This window comes from Dipodomys merriami, unplaced genomic scaffold (assembly GCF_024711535.1).
Source record: "Dipodomys merriami isolate MVZ:Mamm:240054 unplaced genomic scaffold, mDipMer1.0.p SCAF_14, whole genome shotgun sequence".
Classification (NCBI taxonomy): domain Eukaryota; kingdom Metazoa; phylum Chordata; class Mammalia; order Rodentia; family Heteromyidae; genus Dipodomys; species Dipodomys merriami.
Window position 1 is genome coordinate 8,341,727 of NW_027202715.1, and position 27,636 is coordinate 8,369,362.

General features: G+C 45.7%; 1 protein-coding gene across 2 annotated transcripts; it reads left to right on the forward strand.

Annotated features, from left to right (window-relative positions):
• Window positions 1-3,589: 3,589 nt before the first annotated feature.
• Window positions 3,590-27,445, forward strand: Prxl2a (peroxiredoxin like 2A). 2 transcript variants are annotated; one of them, XM_070020729.1, is made up of 6 exons: window positions 3,590-3,704; window positions 14,999-15,161; window positions 18,164-18,255; window positions 22,100-22,240; window positions 23,310-23,474; window positions 26,628-27,445. In XM_070020729.1, the coding sequence occupies exons 2-6, from the start codon at window positions 15,017-15,019 to the stop codon at window positions 26,739-26,741; spliced, it is 657 nt and encodes a 218-aa protein (XP_069876830.1). In that variant the 5' UTR covers window positions 3,590-3,704; window positions 14,999-15,016; the 3' UTR covers window positions 26,742-27,445. The 2 variants fall into 2 exon arrangements, with proteins under 2 accessions (XP_069876830.1, XP_069876829.1); XM_070020728.1 differs by having other exon boundaries at window positions 3,595-3,704; window positions 14,982-15,161.
• Window positions 27,446-27,636: the final 191 nt, after the last annotated feature.

Below are 27,636 nucleotides of genomic sequence, written 5' to 3' on the forward strand. Positions count from 1 at the left end.
TATCAAGCATTGTAGCCTCCTCCTTTGTTTACCCTTCACATCCCTTCCCAGCTTCCCCCCCACAAACCTCTCCCCCCCAACCAAAGTTGTAAAGTTCGTTTTCGACATGACAACTTGTACTTCTCATTGTTGCAACAGGTCCACCTGTATCCTTATTTAAATGACTTGTTTTTCCCCTTCCCCTCCACAAATTATACCAACATCAAATACAGTGGAAGCAGGGGTTATACTGTGGGGGAGGGACATACAAAGCAACAAAGAAATAATCTTATAAATGGGTTAGAAACAAATGCATGAAAAAAAAAACATTTAAATACATATCTAAGGGTTCATTTTCCTAACACCAACTTATCTGACCTTTTCTGCTTGACTCATATATATGCTAGATATTGCAAATGGGGGAAACCATGGGACCTATGTTTCTTTGGGCTTGGCTTACTTCACTTAATATAATTTTTTCCAAGTCTTTCCATTTCCTAACAAATGGGGCAATGTCATTCTTTCTGATGGAGGTATAGGATTCCATTGTGTATATATACCACATTTTCTTGATCCATTCATCTACTGAGGGGCATCTGGGTTGGTTCCATATCTTAGCTATGGTAAATAATGCTGCAATAAATATAGTTGTGCCAGTAGCTTTAGTGTGGTTTTGTTTGTAAACATTTGGGTAAATGTTCAAAAGTGGGATTGCTGGGTCATAGGGGAGCTCTATGTGAAGTCTTTTGAGGAACCCCCATACTACTTTCCAAAGTGGCTGAACAAGTTTACACTCCCACCAACAATGCAGTAAGGTTCCCTTCTGTCCACATCCCCTCCAGCATCTGTTGTTATTAGAGTTCTTGATTTTTGCCATTCTAACTGGGGTGAGGTGGTATCTCAATGTTGTTTTGATTTGCATTTCTTTTATAGCTAGAGAGGTTGAGCATTTCTTCATGTGTCTATTAGCTATCCTTCAGAAGTTTCTCTGTAAGTCTTTATTCCACTTATTTATTGGGCAGTTGTTTCTTTGAGGATTTGTTGTTGGGGGATTTAATTTTTTGAGTTCCAAGTATATTTTAGATATACTTGTTGCCTCCTCCTTTGTTTCCCCTTCCCATCCTCCCCCCCACTCCCTCACCCTGCCAAAGTTGTAAAGTTTGTTTTTCAACATTACTACTTGTACATCTCATTGTTGCAATGGGTCCACCTGTATCCCTATTTAAATGGTTTGTTTTTGCCCTTCCCCTCCACAAATTATACCAACATCAAATACAATGAAAGCAGGGGTTATACCGTGGGGGAGGGACATACAAAGCAACAAAGAAATCATCTTATAAATATGTTAGAAACAATCGCAAGAAAGAAAAAAAACATTTGAATACTTAGTGGCTTTTGACAGAGACTGTCTTAGGTAAAAGGGTAGATGCTGAGCTAGTTATCTGAAGAACATAGCTGAGACTCAAGCTCAAATAAGCCATCTTTCCCTGTTTTTTCCTTCTTTCCCTCCCTCCCTTCCTCCTCCCTTCTCTTCCCTTCCCTCCCTCCCTCCCTTCCTTTTCCTTCCTTCTTTCCTTTTCCTTTCTTCCTTCCTTCCTTCCTTCCTTCCTTCCTTCCTTCCTTCCTTCCTTCCTTCCTTCCTTCCTTCCTTCCTTCCCCTCCCTCTCTTTCTTTCTTAGTGCCAGTATTGAAGGTTTGAACTCAGGGCCTAGAAGATGTTCCTGAGCTTTTGTGCTCAAGGTTGGTATTCTACCACTTAAGCTACACCTCTACTTATTTCTTTTGTGGTTAATTGGTGATAAGGGTCTCATAGATTTTTCTGCCTGGGACAGCTTCAAACCACATTCCTCAGATCTGAATCCCCTCTTCCCCTCCACACACACTCCCCCAGTAGCTAAGATTACAGGTGTGAACCATTGGCATCCAGCTCCCTCTGCTTGACTGAAAGTGAAATATTATTTGTGGAACATTGACTATGACTGGGGGAAATGATCCTGCCCTTAAGAGAAAGGATCTGTAGCCTTCCAGAAGCCTGCAGTACTTTTGTACCACAGCTTTCTGGCCCTGGTTTGTTACTAGTTTCTTGGATTGTTCTTCCAGACTTTTCCTCAGGGATACATTGGCTTGCAGATCCCAATTGATGTGTAATTCTCCATTCCCCATTGGAGAATCAGCTCACTGTCCTCCAGAGATAATGGAGCATTGGTGAACAGAGGATGCTTTAATAGCTCTGACCTGAGAAGCTCAAACCTAGTCATTTGCTACTGCCAGACCTTTCCCTGGGGACTTGAATACAGAACAGGAAGGTGAACAACTACTTTGTAGACCTACCAAATAAACTTAAGCTTTGCTGACTGGGCCCATGGCTCCTTTCTCTTGGGACATAAAGAGGCCAGTTTTAAGGCTCTTCTGCTCCTGCAGCTCCTTCTTCACTGCTACTCCCAAAAAGTCTCAAAAGTTAAACTCATGTGAGTGTGGGTAGGATTGGTATTAGAGGGAATGAAAGGGGAAAGAAGTCACTGTTTTGTTCAGCCTGATGTGGAAGATGTTTGATGTTTTCTTGTATTATATATTTTCTGTTTCTTTAATGAAACAGTCATAGAGGGGATGTCTGATCAAATATAGGTATATATATATATATATATATATATATATATATATATATATGCATGCATGTATGAAAATACCACAATGTACCATTCGTTTACAGTAAGAAAAGAAAAACCAGATAGATGAATGTGAAGGGGACAAACTCCTGTCAGAATGTGAGGAGCAGGCAGATAACCAGAAGCCATTTCTGTTGGCTGAGGCTCAGCACTCTTTCTGGGCACTGACCTCATGTAGTAAAAAAGGAGTGTGGAATGAGGATGGAGGCTGACAATTCTAAATCTGATGGAGGGACACTCATCAAAGGCAGCAGTCCAGAATGCCCTCTGCAGCCAAGCCCAAACTAACAAGCAAACACACAAAACCATCAAAACTGTGCAGGCGCGGTCTCTACCAGGCCTGGTGGCTCCCACCTGTAATCCCAACTACTCAGGAGGTTTAGATCTGAGGATCACGGTTCAAAGCCAGCTCCAGGGAGACAAACCCGTGAGATTCTTTATCTCCATTTAAGAAGCGAAAAGCCAGAAGTGGAAATGAAGCCAAGTGGTAGAGAGCTAGCCTTGAACAAAAAGGCTCAAGGACGGGCACTGAGACCTCGGGTTCAGGGAATGCACACACACGCGCACACACACACACACACACACACACACACACACACACACACACACACACTCACCAAACAACAACAAAAAACTTTCCAGGCTGGGATACCCAGGCTGGGAAGGAGTTGTAAAAGGTGCTTCTAGCAAGGATTCGGGGACTTCCCCGGACCATCAGCAAGGGCGTGAGCTGAACAAGCGCTGCACCTGCCCCGCTCAAAAGCCTCAGAGGTTCCAGAGCGCGCGCACGCGCGCGCCCCCGCGGAGGGGCGGGCCAAGGGGCGTGGCCAGCGCGCCTCCGCGGGGGGCGGGGCAGGTCACGTGGGAGCGCGCGGGGAGCCGGCGCTGGGTGCGCAGGCGCGGGCCCGGCCGATGCCGGCTTAAAGCCGTGGTGCGCGGCGCCGCGGCCCCATTCGGGAGCCAGGCGGGCGGGAGAGGCGCACCTGTGGCGAGCGTGGTCCGCAAGTCTTGGCTAAGCCCGTGAGGTCCACGGAGGCGGGGCAGGCCGAGGCGGGGCAGGTGAGGATCCCGGCGGGGCTGGTGGGCAGCGCGCGGGATGGTAGACTTGGGGACGTGTAGCGGCCCGATCCTCCCTGAACACCGTGCACGCCACCTTCCCCTGCCCGGAGACGCGGCACGGAGCCCGGGTCTGAGGACGAAGCCTGGGCGGGGGGTGGGGGTGGGGGTAGGGGTGATGGTGCAGACCTGCCCCGAGGAGGGAGGCGAGGCAGAGTGCCCGCGGTCCTGTGCAGCTGAGGGAGCTTGCTCCAGCCCCGGGGGCGCGTGCCCTCCTCCCCAAGAAAAGTGCCACCCCCCAAAACCCCAGCTCCAAATTGGGGCGCCTCCCCTCCCCCCTGCACCCCGTAAGTCGGAGAGGCGGCGTGGGAACGCAGGGATGAACCGGGCCGCAGTGACACAGCTCATCCTGGGCCTGGGCAGGTGCAGGGGGCCCGGCCGGGCCGCGCCATGGCCCTGTGGAGGCCCAGCGGGCTTCCGGTGGGAGCGGGGCGCACACCCGCAGGCCCCAGGGCGGTCTGTACTGGACTTCAGATTCAAACCACGTTGGTTCTTCCTACCCGAATCACACCATGCTGTTTCCACAGCCCCGATTGCCCAGCCCCCGACTTAGTTTGTGCTTTCCAAACATTTTCCCACTACACCCAGTAGATGGATCTACTTAAAATGCCAAGTGTTGCTGGACCCCTGTGGCCTTCATCTTAGATACTCCGGTGGCCGAGAGCTGAAGATCGAGGTTCCAAGTCAGCCCCAGCAGGAATGTCTCTTGAGCTGTGGCTCACGTGGTAGAAAGCTAGCTCTGAGAAGAAAAAAAATCTCAGAGACAGTGTGTAGGTCTTGAGTTCAAGCCCCAGGAAGGGCGCGCGCGCGCACACACACACATACACACACACACACACACACAAAAGGCAAGAAAAAACAAACTAAAAAGGGAAAGTTTTATTTTGAGAAGCAATGTCATAGAGTCAGCTTATAAAGTTTTCAGCTCAGTTTTCAGGAAACCCTCGAGCAAATCACATTTTAGGCAAAAATTGATGAATCATTGATGAAGTGAGTAAGAATTATTATACATCAAGTCTATGGCATTCTATTCCTTTAATTTTTAAAAAATCTCTTGTAGAGATGATTCAAGAATCATCCTCCTTTCACCAATGCAAAACAGTTCAGGTTCATACAGCTTGTAAGAGTTAGAGTTCAGTTATTCATACAGCTTCTAGGAATTAGAACCTCCCCTTTCCCATATTCATTTATAGGGGTATATGATTTAGTTGAGACCCTCTGTGTTGCTCCTGAAGGGGTACAACAAGGTCATCTGTTCAGCTTATGTGGCACCCAGAAGGTTTGGTTCTGACTGGAACTTTAAGGCTCACGTCCAACTTTACCAGTTGCTCAAGAAAAAAAAGCAACTCTCCTTCCAGTTGGGTACTTGCTTTTTTGTGAAATGTTGGGCAAAGGCTCCCAGGGTCCCTTGGCTATGGCTTGTGTGGCAAGAACTGTCCAGAGATGGTGAGAAGAGAGCCCGCATCACTCCCTTGAGTCCAGTGGCCTTTGCAACTGAATAGTGCCCTTTGCCTCCTGCCCTTTGCTAGAGCAGAAGACACTGTGAAGCTGCCTCAGGGGTGGCATGAAGTGTGTACAGATGGCAGTAGAGGGAGACAAGCCAGGGATCTCCACCTAGAACTTCTGCCTGGGAGGAAGACATGCAGTAACACAGCTGAAGAGGGTGTTCAACATTTGGTATCTGTATAGGACAGTGAGTGAATCTGAGCCCTACAAAGAAAAGAAAAAGTGTGGTGGTGTGTGCTTGTAATTCTAGCACAGGGGATGCTAATACTATCCCCAGGTTTCCAGTGTAAGGTATTTTGTTATAGAAACACAAATGGACTACGTTAGGAAGAAAGCCATGTCTGTGGAGAAGGAATGAAAGGAGATGATGATTAAAATGATGATTTAAAACCTAGCGGGGGGGGGGGGGGGGGAGTTCAAGGTCAGCTGGATCTGCAGAGTGAAAACCTGTCCAGAAAAAAACAAAAATAGCATCCACAAAAAAAGACAACATCCCAAACAAAAACAATAGGACTAGATAATGCTTCCTTTTAATTTTCACATATACCTTTCTTGAACATTGTTTTTGAAATCCTTTAAAATGTTCTTGTTTCTAATAAGATCTGAGGTACCAGAGGGTTGGGTTGACTTCTGGGGGGGGGGCAGGAAAGAGTTCAGGAAAGGACACTGTAGTCCAATGTCCTTTTTAGTATAGTCTTTGCCTTCTACTCACACTCAGGTAACTTGATGGAGTTGGGATTCTAAGTCCAGACTGTATTAGTTGGGGACAGGGCTGGGGGGGGGGAGTAGGTAGGGGTGGCAATCCCCAAATGCCCCACCCTCAGGTATGCCCACTCTGTTAACTTGCTTGATTTGAGCATTTGTTCAAAACTGAATTCTCTGTGTGAGTGGGAGAAGATGGAGCTATAGCCAGTTAGTCACCCCATGGGATGAGGGCTGGAGGCTGTGACACATAAATGGAGCTCACTGCAAGTGGCCAGTTCTACCATACTTAAAGACATAGGTGGGTTTGAGGGTACCTCCTGTTGCTTAATGTGTCATCACATTAATGAGCTGGCCTTTGTTTCATTTATTATTTAGTTACTTTTTGCTGGCACTGGAGGGTTTGAACTTAGGTGTCATACTTGGCTTGGACTTGATTGCTTGGCTGGTGCTTTACCACTTGAGCCATGCTTGTGGTAGGGAGCCCAGCTCCCTTTTTGGTGGTTATTTTGAACTCCCAAGACTTTTCTGCCTGGGCTGGCTTTAAATTGCAATGCTTTGGATCTGATTCTTGAACAGCTAAGATTACAGGTGTGAGTCACCAGAGCCCAGGGGCTCTAAGCTGCTACTTTTGAGCTGTCTCTTTAGCATCTACACTTGCCAGGGTTTTGTTACCAGCTTCTCAGCTGCGAATGAGCAGTATGGCCCTTAAGATAACATTTGACATTGGTTTATAAGCTACTTGCCAGGACCATGGAGAGGCCAGGCTTTGCTCCCCTTACCTGGTTTCCCAGGCCTGGTTTAGGAACACTGTCACTCTCAGAGTGCTTGGGGCTAGTGATCAAGTTTTAGACCTGCAAGGCCTCTTTTCCTGAGCCCTTACCTTTACTGTCCTGGCTTTAGAAGCCTGGCCCATAGCTAGCTACCTAGGACCCAGAGTGTTTGATTTTATATTAAAAACTATGGGCAGGGGTTGGGAAGGTGGCTCAGTGGTAGTGTGCTTGCCTTGCATGCATAAGGCCCTGGGTTTGATTTCTCAGCACTACGTAAACAGAAAAAAACAAAAGTGGTGCTGTGGCTCAAGTGGTAGGGCGCTTGCCTTGAGCTGAAGAGCTGAGGGACAACGCCCAGGCCCAGAGTTCAAGCCCCTCCACCACCACCATCACCAACAACAACAACCACCTGTGGGCAGCCAGGCACTGGTGGCTTACACCTTTAATCCTTGCCTACTCAGGAGATCTGAGGGTCACAGCTCAAAGCCATCATGGGCAGGAAAGTCCCTGAGACTCTTAGCTCCATTTAACTATCAGAAAACCAGAAGTGGAGCTGTGACTCAAAGTGGTAGAGTGCTAGCCTTGAGTGCAATAGCTCGGGACAGCGCCCATGCTCTGTGTTCAAGCCCCAGTACTGGTCCCACCAAAAAAAGAATTATGGACTCACTAGCTGTGCATTTGGCCATGTTTTAGCCAGTCCTTCCTTGGGCCTTAGTTTTCTCATTTAAGGGAAACTGAATTAGTGTTGCTTTAAAGAAGAAGCTGGTTGAGGAGATCTGGGGTAGAGGGAGCATTCTTGCAGCCTTGTTCACTGAGACCTGAGGCAAGGAGGCTCAAGAGGCTTTTGTCCTCCTTTGTCTCCCTTGCCCCTCCTTCCTTTTCTCCCTTCTGCCTCAGGCCCCTTTGTTCTGTTGAAGGAGGATTCCCTGGGTGAGGCCCAGCTGGGCAGGTGTACCCTTGATGTTTATGATGTGATGCTGTCTCTACTTGTTTCAGGCATGAATTAACCCACACAGTGCTGATGTTTTATCTTATTAAGACTTTATCAGTTCCTGTGCAGAGGCAACTTCTTCCACCTGCAGCAGTTATGGCAGAGAAGGAAGTGAGAATGGGTGCAACCAGCTGGCAAATAATCATGTCAGGCACTCCCATGGCTTTCTAGAAATCAGATCCCTGTGGCTTCAGTTGTTGGTATTTTAGTATGTGGATGTCAGAGTTAGGATGTCCTCTGTCATCTCCTCAGATGAGGAGACCCAAGCCCAGAATATTTTCATGGTTTATGTTAGATTGCCTAGCAGTGGAGCTAGGACTCAATGTAAGGTCACCTAAGCCCCAAACTTAGGTCAAACCTGTCCAAAGTTGCCTCCCATACTGAGCTAAAATTGGATGATTGTAAGTTCCAATTCTGCCTCACTGAAAATTAAAGAATAAAATTCACATCCCTTCATTAGGCATTAAACATATCTTCTAGAATCCATGTTAAGGGCTGGGATGCAGGAATGAGTAAGACAACAGCCCTTGGGGCTGGGAAGGTGGCTCAGTGGTAGAGCGCTTGCCTTGCGTGCATGAGGCCCTGGTTGTGATTCCTCAGCACCACATAAGCGGAAAAAAAGCCGCAAGTGGTGCTGTGGCTCAAGTGGTAGAGCACTTGCCTTGAGCTGAAAAGCTGAGGGACAACACCCAGGCCCAGAGTTTAGGCCCCATGACCAACCAAAGGAAAAAAAAGACAACAGCCATTGTCTTCAGGCTATGCAAGGACCTACAGTTCATATAGCCCATTTGCACAGTGTGCAAAGGTATGTGTATGTTCACACATACGTGTGCACTATCAGAGATGAGAGTAGTCATTTAGCATGAAGTTTGGGAAAGGATTTGGGGCGAAAGTGTTATTTGTGTTGAACCTCACAAATACATCAGTGTTTAGCTGACATTGGGTGGGCAGAGCATTCTTAGTAAAGGAAGCATCATGAACAAATGTGCAGCCTTAACCTGGAATAGTCCGGTAAAGGCACTTTAGTGGCTAGGGATGAGGCCCTGTTATCTGAGCTGAGAAGTTCATTGTCAGTCATCATCTGAAACCAGAGAGGGATATATGAAGGTTACTCTGGCTAGAGTATGGAGAAGAAGCTATAAGTAGCCCCAGTAGACTACGGCTGATTCCATTCACTTCTGTGGCTATTGAAATAAGCAAGGCACAACAGAATAATGGGGTCCATGGCCAGCAAGGGAGCAGTGAGGTGAGAAGTTGGCCAGCAAACACATTTACACAATGGACAGAACTTCCTGGCTGGCTAGGCGTGGGCCCTGGGTAATAATGTCACTCTAGTTTGTAACTGGAGCCCAGGGCAGGATGCTGTGTCATTCACTGAGGCAGGGAACTTTGAAAGAGAAATTGTAGTGGAGAGGTAGTCCCTTTTGAATGCAGACAGAGATCCATACAAAACCCCCAAGTGGAAACTTTGAGTTGGAAGAGGGATGAAGACTTTGAAGTCTATAACCCAGATAAGTGGGTGGAAGAATAGGAGGGTGTGGGGGTTGGGAGAGGGGCCATAGAGTAACAGAGGAAGAAGAGAAAGCAAAGGGAAAGGAGAATCAGACAATAGGAGGGTCTTTGGCAATGCCCTAAAAGGTGGGGTGAGAGTAGTCACAAGGAGTTGTGGAGAAAGAGACTTCGAGGCTATTTGTGAGATTTGTGTGCTGGGTTAAGAGCTCCACTTCATTAATCTGCACCGGAAAGCAAAGCGGGAGGTGGGGGGGGGGGGAGGTCTGCTAGCACTTGGAAAAAGTTATAATCTGCGTGACTGCAAATGACTCAAAGCTTTGCTCAACATTTTGAAGAGCTGGAGCAAAGTGCAAGCCCCAGGCGGGGAGTGGGGTGGGGGTGGGGGATGTGGCAGCTCTGCACTTCTATGTTTCTAGAAGATTAACAATTGGCAGCTGAGAGAGCCCCAAGGGTTTCTGTGTAGCCTAGTCCTGCCTATGGGGGTGACTGAGCTTAGAGGCCTAGGCAAAACTCCAGAACCCCACCTCTGTCTAGTCCTTCCCTGCCTCCTCTTGCCCTGCCTGCATCTGCCACTTTTCATTCAGTAGAAACAAAGGTGAGGACGCTGCACGGTGAGTTACCTGTGCTCCAGTTTCATCTGCTGGAGGTTTGAGGGTAAGGTCCATGTGGGAAGGATGGGACAGGTTCCTTGTATAAGAGATGGGCTCAAAGCTTGAAAGTGATTGAGCAGGGTGGGTGGAGATGCGGGTGATGAAGAACAAAGTATGTTGAACTCAAAAGGGCACTGCTAGCCAGGTGCCGGTGGCTCATGCCTGTAATCCTAACTACTCAGGAGGCTGAGATCTGAGGATTGTGGTTCAAAGCCAGCCTGGGCAGGGAAGTCTGTGAGACTCTTATCTCCAATTAACCACTAGAAAACCAAAAATGGTGCTGTGCTTAAGTGGCAGGGTGCTGGTCTTGAGCTGAAGAGCTCAGGGACAGAGCCCAGGCTCACAGGTCAAGCCCCACGACCACCTCCCCCCATCAAAAAAAAGGGAGGGGCACTGTTTTAGGAGTCTTGCAAACTGCCCTCTCTCCCCTGCCTGCCTTTACTTGGAAGGGGGAAAAAAGTGGCTCCTAGGGAAGATCCGATGATAGCTTAGACTAGGGAGCCCAGCTGGATGCCTTCCTCCTACCCCCAACTTCTTCCCAGACCAAAGCTGCCACTCTGAGCTGCTCCAGCTGTTGTTTGTCTGTGCTTTTATCTTGCCTTACCTTCTGTGAGACAGGGAAGATCAGATAAAGTTGGTGGTGGTGGGGAAGGCAATACTGTAGTTGGCAGGTGGGGGTTGGCTCTTCTGTAAACAATCTTCAGGGCACAGAGGGAGGGGAAGAGAAGGGACAGCTGGTGTATGGTAAATTTCCTTTAGAGCAGACATGATTTCATGACTGAAAGAAAAAAAAATGTTGCAGCTGGGTACTGGAGGCTCACACTTGTAATCGTAGCTACTCAAGAAGCTGAGATCTGAGGATAGTGTCTCAAAGCTAGCCTGGGTAAGAAAGTCAATGAGACTTTGCCTCCAATTAGCCACCAAAAAGCCAGAAATGGAGCTGTGGCTCAAGTGGAAGAGTTGACAGCTTTTAGCAAAAAAGCCAAGGGACAGCTCCCAGGCCCTGAGTTCAAGCCCTGGTACTGGTGTACACACACACACACACACACTCTCTCTCTCTCTCTCTCTCTCTCTCTCTTTCTCTTTCTCACTCACTCACTCACACACACACACACACACACACACACACACATACACACACACATACATTGATCTTTGTTAATTCTTTTGAAGGCAGAGGGGATCATACCTTCACAAAGTCATTTCTGCTCTGTGGTGAGGCCAGGTGTGACAGCAGAAAGACAAGTTTTCAGGCCTCATTGACCCCACCCAAATGGTACTTACTACTGAAGTTGTGTGGCCAAGCAAACTTCTTCAAACCTCAGTGTTGGTGGCAACCAACAGAACAGTCAGCATCACAAGACTGCTGGGGGAATGAACTCAAGATATGTCAGTCAAGCTGACAGGTAATTCAGAGTTAGTAGCCTTCAGTGATCTGGGAGACCCATGTGGAAATGCAGAGTTCTATCTGCATGCTAAAGCTCCCTCAACCTGGCCTCGTTTTCCTGTGGTGGGAATAGAGTCTGTTTTTACTGCTTAGTTCTGGCAAAAGAGCCACCTGCTGGAGACCTCTTTGAGAAGTATTTCAGTCAGAAGGGTAGATAAGGCTCTGACCGCTTGGTGTTTTAAGGGCCTGTTGGTGAGGCCACCTCCCCAGAGAGGTGACTTCATGCGCGCGTGTGTGTGTGTGTGTATGTGTGTGTGTGTGTGTGTGTGTGTGTGTATGTGTGTGTGTGTGTGTGTGTGTGTGTGTGTGTGTGTGTGTGTGTGTGTCCTGATACTGGGGTTTACACTCAGATCCTTGATGTTGTCCTTTAGCATTTTTGCTCAAGGCTAGCATTTCTATCATTTGAGCCACAGCTTCACTTCTGACTTTTTGGTGGTTAATTGAAGATGAGTCTCATGGACTTTCTTACTTGGGCTGGTTTTGAACCACAGTCCTCAGCTCTCAGCCTCCTGAGTAGCTAGGATTACAAGTGTAAGCCACCATTGCCTGGCTCTGCTCATATGTTCTAGATCACCACTGGCTGGTAGGAATAGGGGATTGAGTAGAAAACTGTACTCCTGGGGACTTTGAAGCCCAGATCTTGTACCCTAATCCTCAGACTTGCAGTAAACAGAAGGGAATCTTTGGGATATTGAGAGTTGAGTTCTATGAGTCACTTCAGGTCTGAATCTGGCTCCACCTCTACCCCCACTCCCTAGTCTGCCCTTTCCCATATCAGCTCTGGCCTGGTTAGGCTTTCACTCTGTGTCCTGGGTGCTGTACCATCTCCAAGTCCAGGCATCTACAGCTGCTCAGATTGGCTGTCTCCTGTCACCTCCATCACCTGTCATTTGCCCTTTACCAAGCAGCTGCCTGGCCCTCCCATTTTTCTGTTTACTTGGGTATCAGGCCTATGTCTCCTTGAGTATTCTGTATTGTTTCATTTTTACATCTTCTCAGATTGCAATTTATTGAACAGATCAGTGCTAAATCAATGTTTGGAAATGTTGAGTCTGGCTGATTTGGATTCCTTTTTGAGCAAACATGTTGAGGGAGGTAGGGAGATGGAGGCTGTTGACCTCTAGAGCATAGGGGTGTGTTAGAAAGATATGGATTGACTTTTGGGGTCTCTGAACTCCTGAATGAACTACTATGTCCCAGGAATCCAAGCGAATCTCATAGGGTAGATACAAAACCAGCCTATACATACTGACACCCAAGTGTTTACATATATGTGATCAGCCACTACTCATGTTTTCCCAAATCATACATTTATGCCAGAAATCCAGAGATGTTTTAAGAAGTATGTAAAGATGAAGCCATTGTTCCAGACTGTGTGGAATTTCCTGTTTACAATAGGTGGCAGAGAGCTGAGTGTTCCCACCTAATTGTTCTGTCCCTTATGACCATTTTGTTATAATGTATAACTTTGTCACATGAATGAACTGGAAACAGGCCTGTAGAAAATTCTTTCGGGCTTGGCCCAAGATCTAACCTGACTGTACATAAATCATCTTTAGCATTCAGTGTGCGGATTTATTTCATCACATGTTTGCGGTGAGGCCACGGTCCATGGGCCACATTTTGAGTAGTGTGATTATAGTCTTCTGGAGTTGGAATCCCCCACTTCAAATGAACTATACTAGCAGCCATACTTCCGGCCCCCAGATATCCTGTTTCTTTCTTCTTCCCAAGTAGGTAAGTGCCAGATTTCTTAAATACCATGTTTACCTTTGGCCTGGAAGTTCTCTTTTATTTCCTAAATTTGATCAAGAAGTTCAGGTTGGCCTCTCCCAAAGTCACCTCACCAGGTTACCTGCTCGTATCTCACTGTGATATATCCCTCACCGTCCCTCAACAGTGATGTGGATTTTCCAATCTATGTATGTATGTATGTACGTATGTATGCATGCATGCATGCATGCATGCATGTATGTATTTTGGTACTGGTCCTGGGGCTTGAACTTGGGGCCTGGGTGCTGTCCTTGAGCTTTTGTGCCTAAGGCTAATGCTGTATTATTTGAGCCATATAGATCCACCTCCAGCTTTTTGTTCGTTAATTGGAGCTAGAGTCCATGGACTTTCCTGCCCAGGATGGCTTCAAATTATGATCCTCAGATCCTGAGTAGTTAGGATTACAGATGTGAACAGTGGCAGAATTTTCCAGTCTTACACCCTTTCCTGACTGGATCCTTTAGGGAAGAGTTGTGTCTACGTTTGGTGGGTCACACTCAAAAGACCTGACCCCAGTGGTTGAAGCATGTAGAATCAGCCAGAGTCTTAGGGAGGAAGGCACTGGGATGAGTCCATCTTAGGATGGCTAGAGAGCCAAATGGAAGGACAGAGTTGGGTACTCCTAAGATCTCCTATCCAGGGGGAGCCTTATTACGGGCATTCAAGCTTCAGCTGGGAACAAGGCTGGATTCAGACAGGAAAGACCCTTTGAGAAGCTCTTCCCTTTGCCCAGCTCTGTTGAAGCAGTGCACCTACTCTTCCACTCTTCCACTCATTCAGCAGAAATTCCAGATCCAACACCAAGCTTAAACATGGCATTTGCAGCTGGTTTGTTTTTAAGGATATTGGCTTTCTTATCAACTGTGGTTTTCTATATTGCCTTCTTTTTATTGTTGGCTTCTTAAAAAAAATCATGAGCCTGTTTTGTTTCTCTAATGAGTCTGAAATTAAGCTATTTTCATTTAGGAGAAATCTACTGAGATTGTCTCCTGTAGTGAAAAGGAGGCACTGGTTGGGTTCTGGCTGGGGTCTTGATGAGGCCGTGGTCCCTGCTTGTGGAGGGTTCTTAAACAAGAGAGAAGAGAAAGTTGTTCCACGCTCTCTGCTCTTTTCTAGCTCTTTCTCAGCTCTTTCCTTCTCTTCTCTTTCCCAGCTCTCTTCTCTTTCCTAGCATGCTCTTTCCCACCTCTTTCCCAGATGCTCTCTTTTCTAGCTCTTTTCTCTCTCTTTCCAAGCCACGTGGAGTGCCAACCTTGCCTGGTCCCAGCAGGTCTACTGAATAAACCTACCCCTTACCTGAATACCACGTGCATGGTGCAGTTCTTACTCTGCTACCTCTTTTTAAAAACCTAACACCTCCCTCTTTTTTTTTTTTTTTCCAGTTGTTGGTGGTGGTCATGGGGCTTGAATTCAGGGCCTGGGTGCTATCCCTGAGCTCTTTAGCTCAAGGCTAATGCCCTATCACTTGAGCCACAGCTCTACTTCTGATTACGGGCCTGAGCACACCCCCCCCCACACCCCAATCCCTGCCTCTTCTGTCTTTGTATTAAAAAAATAAAATAAAATAAATTAAAAAAAAGAAAGTTGTTCCTACTGAAAGTGGGGCAGGGGTGATTGATAGGTGAGCCAATAACAGGAAAAAGGAGAAGGCACAGTACTAAAAACCCATGTGTGCTTATCTCCAGGCTCTGGGAGAGTTGCTACAAAGGGTTCTGAGGAACTTGCCTCTGATTGGTCAGTCTCTGATGCTCTGGCCCCTCCTCCATGACCTTCCTGGTGAATCACCCTCCTGAACTTCCTACAGAAGAGATCAGATCCCAGCTGCCCTGTGAGAACAGTAACATCTTCCTTCCTCTCAATCTCCAGAAATGTCTTTTCTCCAGGATCCAAGTTTCTTCACCATGGGGATGTGGTCCATTGGTGCAGGTGCCCTGGGGGCTGCGACCCTGGCAGTGCTCCTGGCCAACACAGACCTGTTTCTGTCCAAGCCAAAGAAAGCAGCACTGGAGTATCTGGAAGAAATTGATTTAAAGACGCTGGAGAAGGGTAAGGAGCCACTTTGCTAATTTCAGTACTTTTCCAAGGACCCGTTGTACAGGCTTGCTCATGTTTACTTCCTAAATTCCTCTTCATTTTTTTTCTTTTTCTTTATTCTTTAAATTATGTTTAAGTAGTGTACAATTCAGCGGGTCAGTTTATGAGTACAATGCATCTTGATCAGCATCATTCCTTTCTTTACTTCTTTTCACTTGAAAAGCCAGGCAATTAAGGGAATTTTGGTAGAACATTTTGCTTACTTTTTGATTTGGGCCTGTTCCTTTCCATGAGTACACATAATTATATAGGTGTGATCTTGAAATTAGTGGCTAGTTTATCTTTTTTAAAAAAAATCAGAATCATTTTTTTACTCTTATTGTCTCACTAACTGTAATGATAATTTGTAATATTCTACTATCACTTAATAAACCAGCCCTTCCAGAGTGTTCTAAGGAATCCCCAGCTTGTGGGTTCTTTACAAAAATAAAAATAAAAAAATAGAAAAAGCAGTGAGTTAAGTCGGCCTGAGGAGAACTCGTTACTCAACAAAGCTTGTTCAACACAGGGTTTCCCAACCTTTTTTGACTTCCATTTCCTCTCCTGCCTTGTAGTTCATCTAATATCTCACAGGCACATGGATGCCTGTGAAAAATACTGAAAGAATTCCTCTGTCTCTCTCTCTCTCCTTCTCTCGCTCTGTCTGGGGTGGGAGGGAAGAGTGTTATTTGAGTTTGAACTCAAGAGCTTTGCACTCATCCAACTTGCTTGTTGATGGCCGGATCTTTACCACATGAGTCATGCCTTCAGTGCTGCTTTTTGCTAGCTATTTTGGAAATGGGGTCTAATGAGCTTTTCTGCCTAAGCTGTCTTCAATTCTCTGCATCTCACTTCTAACTAGGAACCCAACTCCAAGTTTGTTTGTTTGTTTTCCTTTTGTGCTGGTAGTGAGGCTTAAGCTTAGGGTTCGGCGCTTAACCTTTTCCCTCATGACTGGCACAACTCCACTTTCAGCTTTTTTTTTTTTTTTTTTTTTGCTGGTAAATTGAAGATAAGAATCTCACAGATTTTTCTGCTTGGATTGGCTTCAAACAATGATCCTAGATCTCTGCCTCCTGAGTGGCAAGGATTATAACAATGAGACACAGATACCTGGCTCAACTTTTTTTTTTTCCATTTTTATGCTGGTATTAGGGTTTGAACTCAGGGTCTAGGTGCTGTCCTTTAGTGCTTTCACTTAAGGCTACTGCTTTACTACTTTAGCCACATTTCCACTTTCAGCTTTCGTAATGGCTAATTGGAGATAAGAGGTTCACAGACTTATCTGACTGGGCTGGCTTTGAACTGCAATTTTCACATCTCAGCCTCCTGAGTAGTTAGGATTATAAGTGTGAACCAGCACCCACCTCAAAATAATTTCCTAAATAATGTAAAAAGAATTTTTTGGGGTCGCTCATAAGCTTGAACTCTGGGCCTGAGTACTGTCCCTCAGCTCTTCAGCTCAATGTGAGCACGTTCTACCACTGAGTCATAGAACCACTTCCAGTTTTCTGATGGTTTATTGGAGATAAGAGTCTCATGGACTTTCCTGCTCGGGCTGGGTTTGAACCTCGATCCTCAGATCTCAGCCTCCTGTGTAGGGAGGATTATAGGATTATAGGTTTCAGCCATTGGTGCCTGGCTTATAAAAAATTATTTTTTAAACTTATGTTGACTTATTCCTTTTGAAAACAGGTGTGTGTGTGTGTGTGTGTGTGTGTGTGTGTGTGTGTGTGTGTGTGTGTGTGTGTGTGTGTGTGTGTGTTGGTATGTTGGGCTGATGTTTTGTTTAGGGAAATTTAGGGGTTCTTTTCAATATTTGTGATTGAACTCATGCTTGCTAGGCAGATATTCTAGCATTTGAGGCACACCTCCAGCTCTTTTTTGGTTTCTGTATTTTTTTAAATGGATCTCCCTAACCTTAGCCTGATCTGACTTTGAACTTGTGATTTTTCTACCTCTTCTTATTGAATAGCTGAGATTACAAGCATGTACTACCATTCCTCATCACTTTGAATAGTTTTAAGATTTTTTTTCTTTTTTCAAAGTGTAAGACCTTTTTAGTTTTGGCAATATTTCTGCCGTACAGATATTACATGTCTAACAACATTAGCCATTAAGGGAATTGACATTTTACTAGAAATGTCACAATTTGGAACATTCAGTGCCTGGGTTTGACTCAGGGCCTTCCCTGTAACTTGAGCTACATCCCTATCCTTTTTTGCTTAAGTTGTGTTTTAGGATCTCATACATTTTTTTGTGGGCTGATCTTAGACTGATCCCTTTGTCTGTGCTTCCCTAGTTCCCTAGTAGCTGGGATTACAGCTGGGTGCTATCATAACCCAGCTATTCATTTTTTAATTTGTGCCAGTATTGGGGCTTGAATTCAGCACCTTAAGCTCTCTCGTGGCTTTTTCCACTCAAGGCTGGTGTTCTACCACTTGAGCTGTATCTCTACTTCCAGCTTTTTGCTGGTTAATTGGAAATAAGAGTCTCATGGACTTTTCTGCCTGGCTGGCTTTAAACCTTGATTGATCCTCAGATCTTCACTTCCTGAGTAGCTAGGAGTACTTATTAAAGGTATGAGTCACCAGCACCCAGCTCATACCTAGCTTTTTTATTGAGATGGAGTCTCACTAGCTTTTTCCCTGGCCTAGCTGCTAACTTCCATCATTTTTATCTCCACCCGTCAGGTAGGTGGTACTACAGGAGTGATCCACTATGCTGAGCCCTTGAAAATAAATTTTTCTGGGGCAGTGGCCTTTAGAATATACATGCTGTAGAATTCTTAAGTTTTACTAACTTTCCTGAGGAGAATGAGCATTCCTCTCCTGTGCTTGTCTTTTTCCATACATAAAGTACCTGATCTGATCCTCTCCCATGCCTGGCTCCACTCTGTGTATTTCACATAGGGCTTGGGGAAGAGCTGGGCCGGGCTAGGAAGAGATCCTGAGTTTTCATTTCTTTTCCCTTAGAACCAAGAACTTTCAAAGCAAAGGAACTATGGCAGAAGAGGGGAGCCGTGATTATGGCTGTGCGTCGGCCAGGTTGTTTTCTCTGTCGAGAGGTGAGTGAACTTTGAGAATCTGATCAGAGAAGAAGATCCCAACAAATGTCCGCAGGAGCATTCAGCCAGGACCAAGGGCCGCCTGTCAGTGCACTCACCTTTCTTCAGCCCTGACTAGTCTCTGTTACTTACTCTCCATGCTTATTTTAACAGGTTCTGTTCTTGCCTTTTAATCTCACCATCTCCTCCTGGGTTTAGCAACATACTTCCTCTGGTACTTGCAAGGTGTGTGGAAGTAGCTGTGTCTTAGACTAGATTCCCATTGGACTGCAGCGGTCCTAGGGCCCTTTTCTGTGTTCCTGATAGTGTGCACAGATGCATGTGGCCAGCAGGGTCTGCAGCACTGCTCATATTGCTTGGTCTATAGTGAAGCTGCAGCACGTGGCTCCCCACAAGGTCAAACTCTTAAGGACACACCTATCTGCCTGCCCTCCCCTTGGGGGCATGCCTGGTTCTGTCACCAAGTTGGAGCTCATCAGCTCGGTCAGCTTCAGGTTGGCCTCTCGATGGGAAGCCATCATTGTCTCTGTGGTAAGGTATCTTATCAAGGGAAAGCAAGAGTTCTGCTCAGCCTTGTAAAATAAGGCTGATGGGTAAAACAAGGGTCAGAGCTAGGTACTGGTGGCTTACACCTGTAATCCTCGCTACTCTTGGAGGCTGAGATTTAAAAACTATGATTTGAAATCAGCCCTGGCAGGAAAGCTATCCCATACTTATCTCCAATCACGACACACACACACACACACACACACACACACACACACACACACACACACACACACACACACACACACACACACACACACACACACACACACACACACACACACACACACACACACACACACACACACACACACACACACACACACACACACACACACACACACACACACACACACACACACACACACACACCCTGGAACTGGAGTTATAGTTCAAGAGGTAGAGGGCCAATCTTGAGTGAAAAAGCTAAGGGATAGCTCCCAGACCCTGAGTTCAAGTCCCATTAGTGGCACAAAGAACAAAAAAGAACAAAGGCCAGAATGGCTTGAGGACTTACCCAGGTGTTTGTAAAAGCCTGAAGTTCAGAGACTTCTGACTTGTCTGAGAGGAAGCTGGCATCGATAATATTCTTGCCCTTGAGACAGGTAGCTCTGTTGACTCTGTCTGGGGTCATTCTCATTCCTCTGGGTGCCCAGGCCAACCCGATAGGATATTCTTGTCAGCCCTGCTGGCCTTTTACCCTTCAGTGCCCCCCTTCTGGCATTGCATTTCTGTTGTCTTGCAGGCTTTTCCCCTCCTTATCTCTTGGCAGTACAACCTGGAATTACTATTCCCATTTTATGAAAAAGGAGAAGCTTGGTGGTGCAGACGCTATAGTCAAGCCACATTGCCTGGAGAGGTGTATTAATTGCCTCTTGCCTTCTAACAAATTGCTGTATAGAACATAGTTATTTTACAGTGCTGGAGATCAGAATTCCAATATGGACTCTGGCTGCATTCCTCCCAGACACAGTAGCAGGAATCTGTTTTATCTTTTCCAGCTTCTAGAGGCTGCCAGTATTCCTTTGCTTGTGGCCCCTTCCTTTAGTTGGAAAGTTAGCAATAGCTGGCCATGTTCAGGTCACGCTGTGTCTCTGTGACACCAACTTTTCTATATCTCTTTTTTTTTCTTTGGCTGTGGGTCTTGAACTCTGGGCATGGGCTCCATCCCTGAGCTCTTCAGCTCAAGGACAGTGCTCTACCACTTGAGCCACAGTGCCATTTCTGGTTTCCTGGTAGTTAATTGGAGATAAAAGTCTCACAGACTTTCCTGCCCAGGCTGGCTTTGAACCAGGATCCTCAGATTTCAGCCTCCTGACTAGGTAGGATTACAGGCCTGAGCCACTGGTGCCCAGCATGGAGATCTCTTTTGCACATTTAAGGACCTTGGTGATTACATTGGGTCAAGTCATATAACTTATGATCATCTTTTTTTTAAGTCTACTGAATCTAGAAATCTAAATTTCATCTCTGTCTTCATTCCTTTTTGCTGTGTAACTGCATGTTCACACATCCCAAGCATTATATGATTATCTTTTTAGGCTTGTTTAGTCTGCCTCCTGCTGGAGTTAAAGTTTAAATTCAGGATGAATTCCAAATCGGTTGTGCCTCTAAATACCAACCTAAAAGCTTGTTTTGGCTTGATCTGTCAAGGTCAGTAAAGCCCAGAAAGTTCCTAGAACAACAGAACGCTTGTTAATTGTAGCCTAGTGTGGAAACTTACAGATGCCAAAATAGTAGGCAGATGGTAATCTGAATTATTTGGAGAGGTCCAGGGAGAAGCCATGTGACTCAGTTTCCACTCTCTGACTTTGTATGGTATACTTTCCAGAGGAAACTGTGAAAGTTCATCTTCAACGGGTACTCATTAGCCATATTAGACACTTGTAGTCTCCTTCTGCTTTCAAGCACTGAAACCCTTGATAAACATGTTATGTTTTGTACTAGCTATTTTTTTTCCTCATTCTGGAAAAATTACTGGGTGCCAGTGGCTCACATCTGTAATCCTAGCTACTCAGAAGCTGAGATCTGAGGACTGTGGTTCAAAACCAGCCTGGGTAGAAAAGTCCATGATACTATTTTATCTCCAATTAACCACCTTAAAGCCAGAAGTGGAGCTGTGGCTCAAGTGATAAAGCACCAGCCTTGAGGGAAAAATCTAAGGGACAATACCTAGCCCTTGAATTCAAGCCCCAGTACTAACATAAATAAATAAGCAAGTAAATAAATAAATAGAAAATTTAAAAAATAATATACTTGCCACTAATTACATTTGTACCAGAGACTAGCAGGCTACATTTGAAAAGATTTCTTGCCCATGCTTTAATTCTGACATCTAATGTGAGAAAGGAATTTGTTCTTTTTTTGGGGGTGGGGGTAGTCATGGAGCTTGAACTCTGGGCCTGGGTGCTGTCCCTCAGCTCTTCAGCTCAAGGCTAGCACTCTAGCACTTGAGCCACAGTGCCACTTCCAGTTTTCTGGTGGTTCATTGGAGAAGAGTCTCACAGACTTTCCTGCCCATGCTGGCCTTGAACCTTGACCCTCAGATCTCAGCCTCCTGAGTAGCTAGGATTACAGGTGTGAGCCACTGGCGCCTGGCTAGGAATTTGTTCTTAAGGTGGAAGTTCTACATGACTCATGCAGTATAGTTTATACATCCAGCGCACGGCTCCTGAATGTCAAGGATGTCTATGCTCTTTGGCTCAGTTGCCTGCTCCCCATTATCCACCTTCACATCTGTCCATCTGCTCTCTAGTGCCATCTCTATATCCAGCCATGTTTTAGGCACTGAGGGCTCCAAGAAAGGGAAGATATTGATTTGAGCCATGAAACACATTTGGGAATCTAAGCAAAAAACCCTCAATGTAATAGCTACATGCAGACTCAGCATACACAAAAAAGAATATGTACGAGAAGCAAGGCTGTAGTCCAGGATGGACAGGCCAGGGAGATCTTTCTAGAACATGGATACCTTTCCAGAGGGTAGGTTTGATCTGGATGAAGGAGGAAGGCTATAGTAGGATATGGAAGCTCTTCGAGCAGAAGCATAGAGGCCATGATCTACACGACACATGTCTGATGGGTCCTTGCAATACTTTGGTCCAGCACAGGAGAGGGGCTGGGAGACAAGGTAGGAGAGAGATACCCAGGCCTTCACTGTCTCTGACATGTTGCTGCTGCTGTTCATCCAATGCTCGCTGTGAGCCCTGCTCCAGGCCTGTGAGGGTGAAGCTGTGGTTTATTGGCTGCAGAGCCCCCTGGAGTTTGTACAAACCCTGAACTTCACTGTGTCCCACAGGAGGCTTCAGACCTGTCTTCCCTGAAACCCAAGCTGGAGGAGCTGGGTGTCCCTCTGTATGCTGTAGTAAAGGAGCACATCAGCACCGAAGTGAAGGACTTCCAGCCTTACTTCAAAGGAGAGATCTTCCTGGATGAAAAGGTATGTGTGGGATGCGGGTGTGGGCTGCTGCTTGGGTATATGCAGGCAGGTGAGGATAGTGCTCAGCTATAGAGCATTCAGTGGACCAGGGCCTGTCTGGCATGGAGCTGGAGGCAGCCTCCCCTTCAGCAATCCTGAACTTGCAGGGGTTCTCCAGCCCTCTGAGCAGAACAAAGTTAGACTCTTAAAAGCAAACAGATTCTTTTTTTTGAGCCGGATCTGGGGCTTCAACTCAGAGCCTAGGAGTTGTCCCTGAGCTTTTTACTTAGGACTAGCACTCTACTGCTTGAGCTACAGCTCTACTTACAACTCTTTGGTGATTAATTGGAGTTAAGAATCTCACGGACTTTCCTTCCTGGACTGGCTTTGAACTGTGATCCTTACATCTCAGCCTCCTGAGTAGGTAGGATTACAGGCATGAGCTACTGGCGCCCCAGGAGCCAACAAACTCATGAAAGTTGTTATTACAGACTTTTCCTGCAGTGTGATCGAGGAGAGGAGAAAGTAGCTAAACCCCATCAGGCGCTTCCACTATTGCTGGTTGGAGCTACAACACAAACTCCTGTCCCCTTGATTCGTTGTGGGTGTCTTTCTTTCCCTGTCATTCTCTACACTGTTACACTGTAGGAACATGAGAAGTTACAGAGTTGTTTGCAAGGTTGGGCTGGAAGTTGGATTCTCAAGAGATCTGAGGATCACAGTTAGAAGCCAGCTTAGGCAGAAAAGTTTGTGAGACTCTTATCTCCAAATGAACAAGACTCAGGAAGTAGAGCAAAACTCAGGAAGAGAGCAGAACTCACCAGCTATGAGCAAGGGTGGGGCCCAGGAGAAAAAATAAAGCTAAACCTAGCTGTGCTCTCTCTTTCCTCTAGCAGTTGACTCTCGTTCCTCTAGCAGTTGAGTGTGGTCCTGAGTGGGGTTCCAGGGACACACAGGGAGGACCTGAAGCTGCAGACCTTGCATGCATAGCTGAGAACCAGAGCATTGCAGAAAACCTTCCTTCCCTTCCCCCGGGGAAGACAGGCAGGAATACAAGGCATACTCACCCAACGTCTCTCTTGCTCCATAGAAAAAGTTCTACGGTCCCCAAAAGCGCAAGATGATGTTTATGGGATTCATCCGTCTGGGCGTGTGGACCAACTTCTTCCGGGCCTGGAATGGAGGCTTCTCAGGCAACCTGGAAGGCGAAGGCTTCATCCTTGGGGGAGTTTTTGTGATGGGGTCAGAAAAGCAGGTAAATTCTGAGTGTTCACTGCAGGTCTATGGAGCGGTGTTGTGTGGAGTAGGAAGCCCTGGTGTGGGGTCAGGACTTTGCATGTTTACAGTCTCCAGCCCTGCTTTCCAGATGTCTAGGGAGCTGGAGGAAGGGCAGAGAGGGCTAGTAAGAAGCACAGGAATTCAGATGCCTCTTGCTCTACAGACTCTGTCTGCCCTGTTCATAAATTGTCTTCAAAAGTGGTTTCCATAGCCAGGCACTGGTGGCTCATGCCTATAATCCTAGCTAGTTAGGAGGCTGAGTTTTGAAGATTGCAGTTCAAAGCCAGGTTGGGAAGGAAACTCTTGAGAGACTCTTATCTCACATTAACCATCATAAAGCCAGAAGTAGAGATGTAGCTCAAATGGTTAGAGTGGTAGTCTTGAGCATAACAAAACTCAAGGACAATGCCCAGGACCTGAGTTCAAGCCCCAGGACTGGTGCACACACAGACACACAAGTGATTCCCATGATCCCTTCCAGATCCCTTATACCTGGGCAGGCTGCTTCTCTAGGAGATTACCTCTCACCTTTCTGCTCCGGCACCATGGGTCCCTTGGCACATCTCTACCTCCTGTGGCCTCTAGGGCAAGAGTTGGAACACGTGGCAGCCTGTTCTGCCTCGTCATGATTCACCTGGTATTCACAGGCCCAGCTCGTGCATTCTTGGTGTTGCTGGGTGTGGTGTTTGTGTTGGTTCTTCTTGGAGTCTGGTCTTCCCTTCCCTAGAGGATGGTACGTTATCAGGATTTAGTATATGTTTGTGTTAGAGGGAGGGGCTTGGTACTGTCATGAAACCCAGGGCCTTGTACCTATTAGGTAAATACTCTCCTACTTGAGCTATGCCCCCAGCCCAGCATCTGGGATTTTTTATTGGAAGTAGTGGGCTCTGAACCCAAAGCTTTATGCATGTTAGGCCAAGTGCTGCACCCCTGAACTACCCACCTGTCCCAACCTTTTTTGCATTCCCACTGTGTCAGTTGCCACTTGGTAGGATTTTTTTTTTTTTTTTTTGCCAGTTTTGGGGCTTGAACTCAGGGCCTGGGTACTGTCTCTGAGCTTCTTTTTGCTCAAGGCTAGTACTCTACCATTTGAGCCACAGCGCCACTTCTGGCATTTTCTGTTTACGTGGGACTGAGAATCAAACCCAGGGCTTCATGCATACGAGGCAAGCATTCTACCACTAAGCCACCTTCCCAGTCTGGGAATTTCTTTTATTGTAATATTGTGGAAAACATAGTTGCTTCAGAGTGTTTGTGTACTATAGAAAATGAAAAATGTCAGAACAATGGAAGGTGTTGGAGCATGCTGTGGGCTCAGCCACCACACAGGGTGTTGGAACAGAGCTCAGTAGACTTTGGCTTTATTTTTTCTATTTTTCCAAAATGATATGTTACTAAACTAAGTCTTGTTTTGCACTTAGCAGTGTATCATGAGCATTTTCCCCTGGCATTATGCATGCCTCCTCAGTAGTTTGTTTTTTACTGTCTGATTACTTTATTAAGCAAGGAAATCTAATTTCCGACTCTACACTTTCAGTCACTCTAGTGTGCTGGGAGTTTTTGTTTTATTTAGGTCTTTATAAATAATGACAGAAAAAGCCAGGTGCTGGTGGCTTATACCTGAAATCCTAGCTAGTCAGGAGGCTGAGATCTAAGGATGTGGTTCAAAGCCAATCTAGGGCAGGAAAGTCCATGAGACTCTTACCTCAGATGAACCTCCAAAAATAAAAGCCAGAAGTGTACTATAGAGTACCAGCCTTGAACAAAAAATCTAAAGGAAAGCACCAGGCCCCTAGTTAAGCCCCAGGACTGGCACTGAATAAAGGAATAAACAAAGCAAAATAATAAACAAATAAATAATGATAGCATATTGCAACTTTTTAAAATTTAATTTGAGCTTCCAGATTAAGGAACTTTTTTTTCTTTTATAATTTTTAATTGTTATAAAGATTATAAAGGTGCTATACAGAAGAGTAACAATTATATAAGTCAGGTAAAGAAAGCATTTCTTTATGGACAATGTCACCCCTTCCCTCTCTCTCTCCCAGTTTTTCCCTCCCGTATTAATGAACTCTTTAAGAAGGATTCTTTGATACTGATCTCAAGCATATTATTTTATTTTTCACCACTGTAGGATAAAGGTGGTGTGTTCTGTGTCTTAGTGCATTTTACTTCTCAGTATGCAAGTGTGGTCTTCAGTTTCCTAGGAAGACTAAAGGAAGGCCTCTGTCTCCCTTCTCAGCTTGTCATCCAGGACCCGCCAAATCTAGCCTCTAAGCTATGCCTAGCAGGGTCTTCCAAGAGAAGACCCTCTTCTCTTTTTTTGTGTGTGTATGCCTGTATTAGGGATTGAACTCAAGGTCTCACATTCTTTTTTTTGGGGGGGGGGTCCGGTTGTGGGGCCCAAACTCTGGGCCTGGGCACTGTCCCTCAGCTCTTGAGCTCAAGGCTAGCACTCTACCACTTGAGCCACAGCGCCACTTACGGCTTTTTTCTTTTTGCTTATGTGGTGCTGAGGAATGGAACCCAAGGGCTCATGCATGCAAGGCAAGTGCTCTACCACTGAGCCACCTTCCCCAGCCCCATGGTCTCACATTCTTGACTTGGTTTTTTTGCTCAAGGTTGGTGTTCTACTATTTGAGCCAGAGCTCCACATCTGGCTTTCTGCTGGTTAATTGGAGATAAGAGTTTCATGAAGATTCTTCTTTCCAAACTGGCCTTTGAACTATAATTATAGCTCAGTTCTCAGCCTCCTGACCAGCTAGGATTATAGTCTGAGTCACCAGTGCCTGGCATCTCTAGCTGTGAATATCCTGTTTACCTGCTGTGCTTTTGTTGTCTATGAATTCTTCCTCAGTCCCTTTGTCATCATTGTTCCTGGTTGCTTGCTACTAAAGTGCTGTTTGTAGAGTGTAGTCCATGTGATGTATCTTCTTTAATCTTCCTTCCCTAGAAGACTGGCCTCATCTGGGGCAGGTGTTGAGCCTGATTCAGATCTGTTGTTCTCTGCTGCTTGCGCACAGGGCTTGATGTGCGGACAGCTTGTGCTCACTATCTGTGTCATGAATGAATGGCTCAGAAGAAGAAATGACGTTTCCTTTTTGTTTTTGTTTTTGTTTTTTTTCCCTAGGGCATTCTTCTCGAACACCGAGAAAAGGAATTTGGAGACAAAGTAGACTTGCGTTCTGTTCTGGAAGCTGCTGCCAAGATAAAACAAGAGACTCTCGCCTCAGAGCAAAAATGATCACAGGAAAAATTTCTGGCTCAGGGGTAACTGTGGGCACACACCTTGGCTCATCAGCGCTATCGAGTTTCCTCCATGAAGAGTGAGAAGCGTACTCACACCACGTTCTTGCTGTGGAGTGGAGTGTATTTAATACAATTTCCTGTTTAGTCTCAGCAAGGCAAATTGCCCCAAAACAAAACTGATAAAAATCTAATGTACTAATGAGAGCTAATTGCAGTAAAAGTGAGAAAGTATGAGGTTTAAAACCAACTATAGCCACTCATTGCAAATTATATTCTGTTTCAGTGCTATTATCTAAGATTATTTTATTTTCATTATTAAAATCTACAAAAAATTGAGGCCATGGTATTGCTCAGTGGCAGAGTACTTGCCTAGCATGCACAAAGTCCTGGGTTCTATCTCCAGCAACTGAAAAAGAAAACAACAACAACAACAAAAAAAAAAACCTAAGGAAAATTGATGATTGACTTCAAGATTGGGAAATATAAGAATTTGGGCTTGCCTATTTTCTGTTACACAAATGACTTGTTTGTTATGTAATGTCAAGGTAATACTCATAAGGATAGGTTATGAGCTAGTTCAAGAAAGAAAAGTTATAAAAATGAGATCTTGTTTTATTGTTTTGCCATTGCTAACCTCAGAGATTTGATTTTCTAGAAGTAATCATCTATGGCTCTAATAAAATTATGTATCAGAAATCACCTTGTATGTGCAAGTTTTTTCTTTAAAAATGAGTAATAGCCAGGTGCTGGCAGCTCATCTCTGTAATCCTAGCTACTCAGGAGGCTGATATCTGAGCATTGTGGTTCAAAGCTGGCCTGGGCAGAAAAGTCCATGAGACTCTTTATCTCCAATAAACTACCACCAGAAAAGCCAGAAGTGTAGCTGTGGT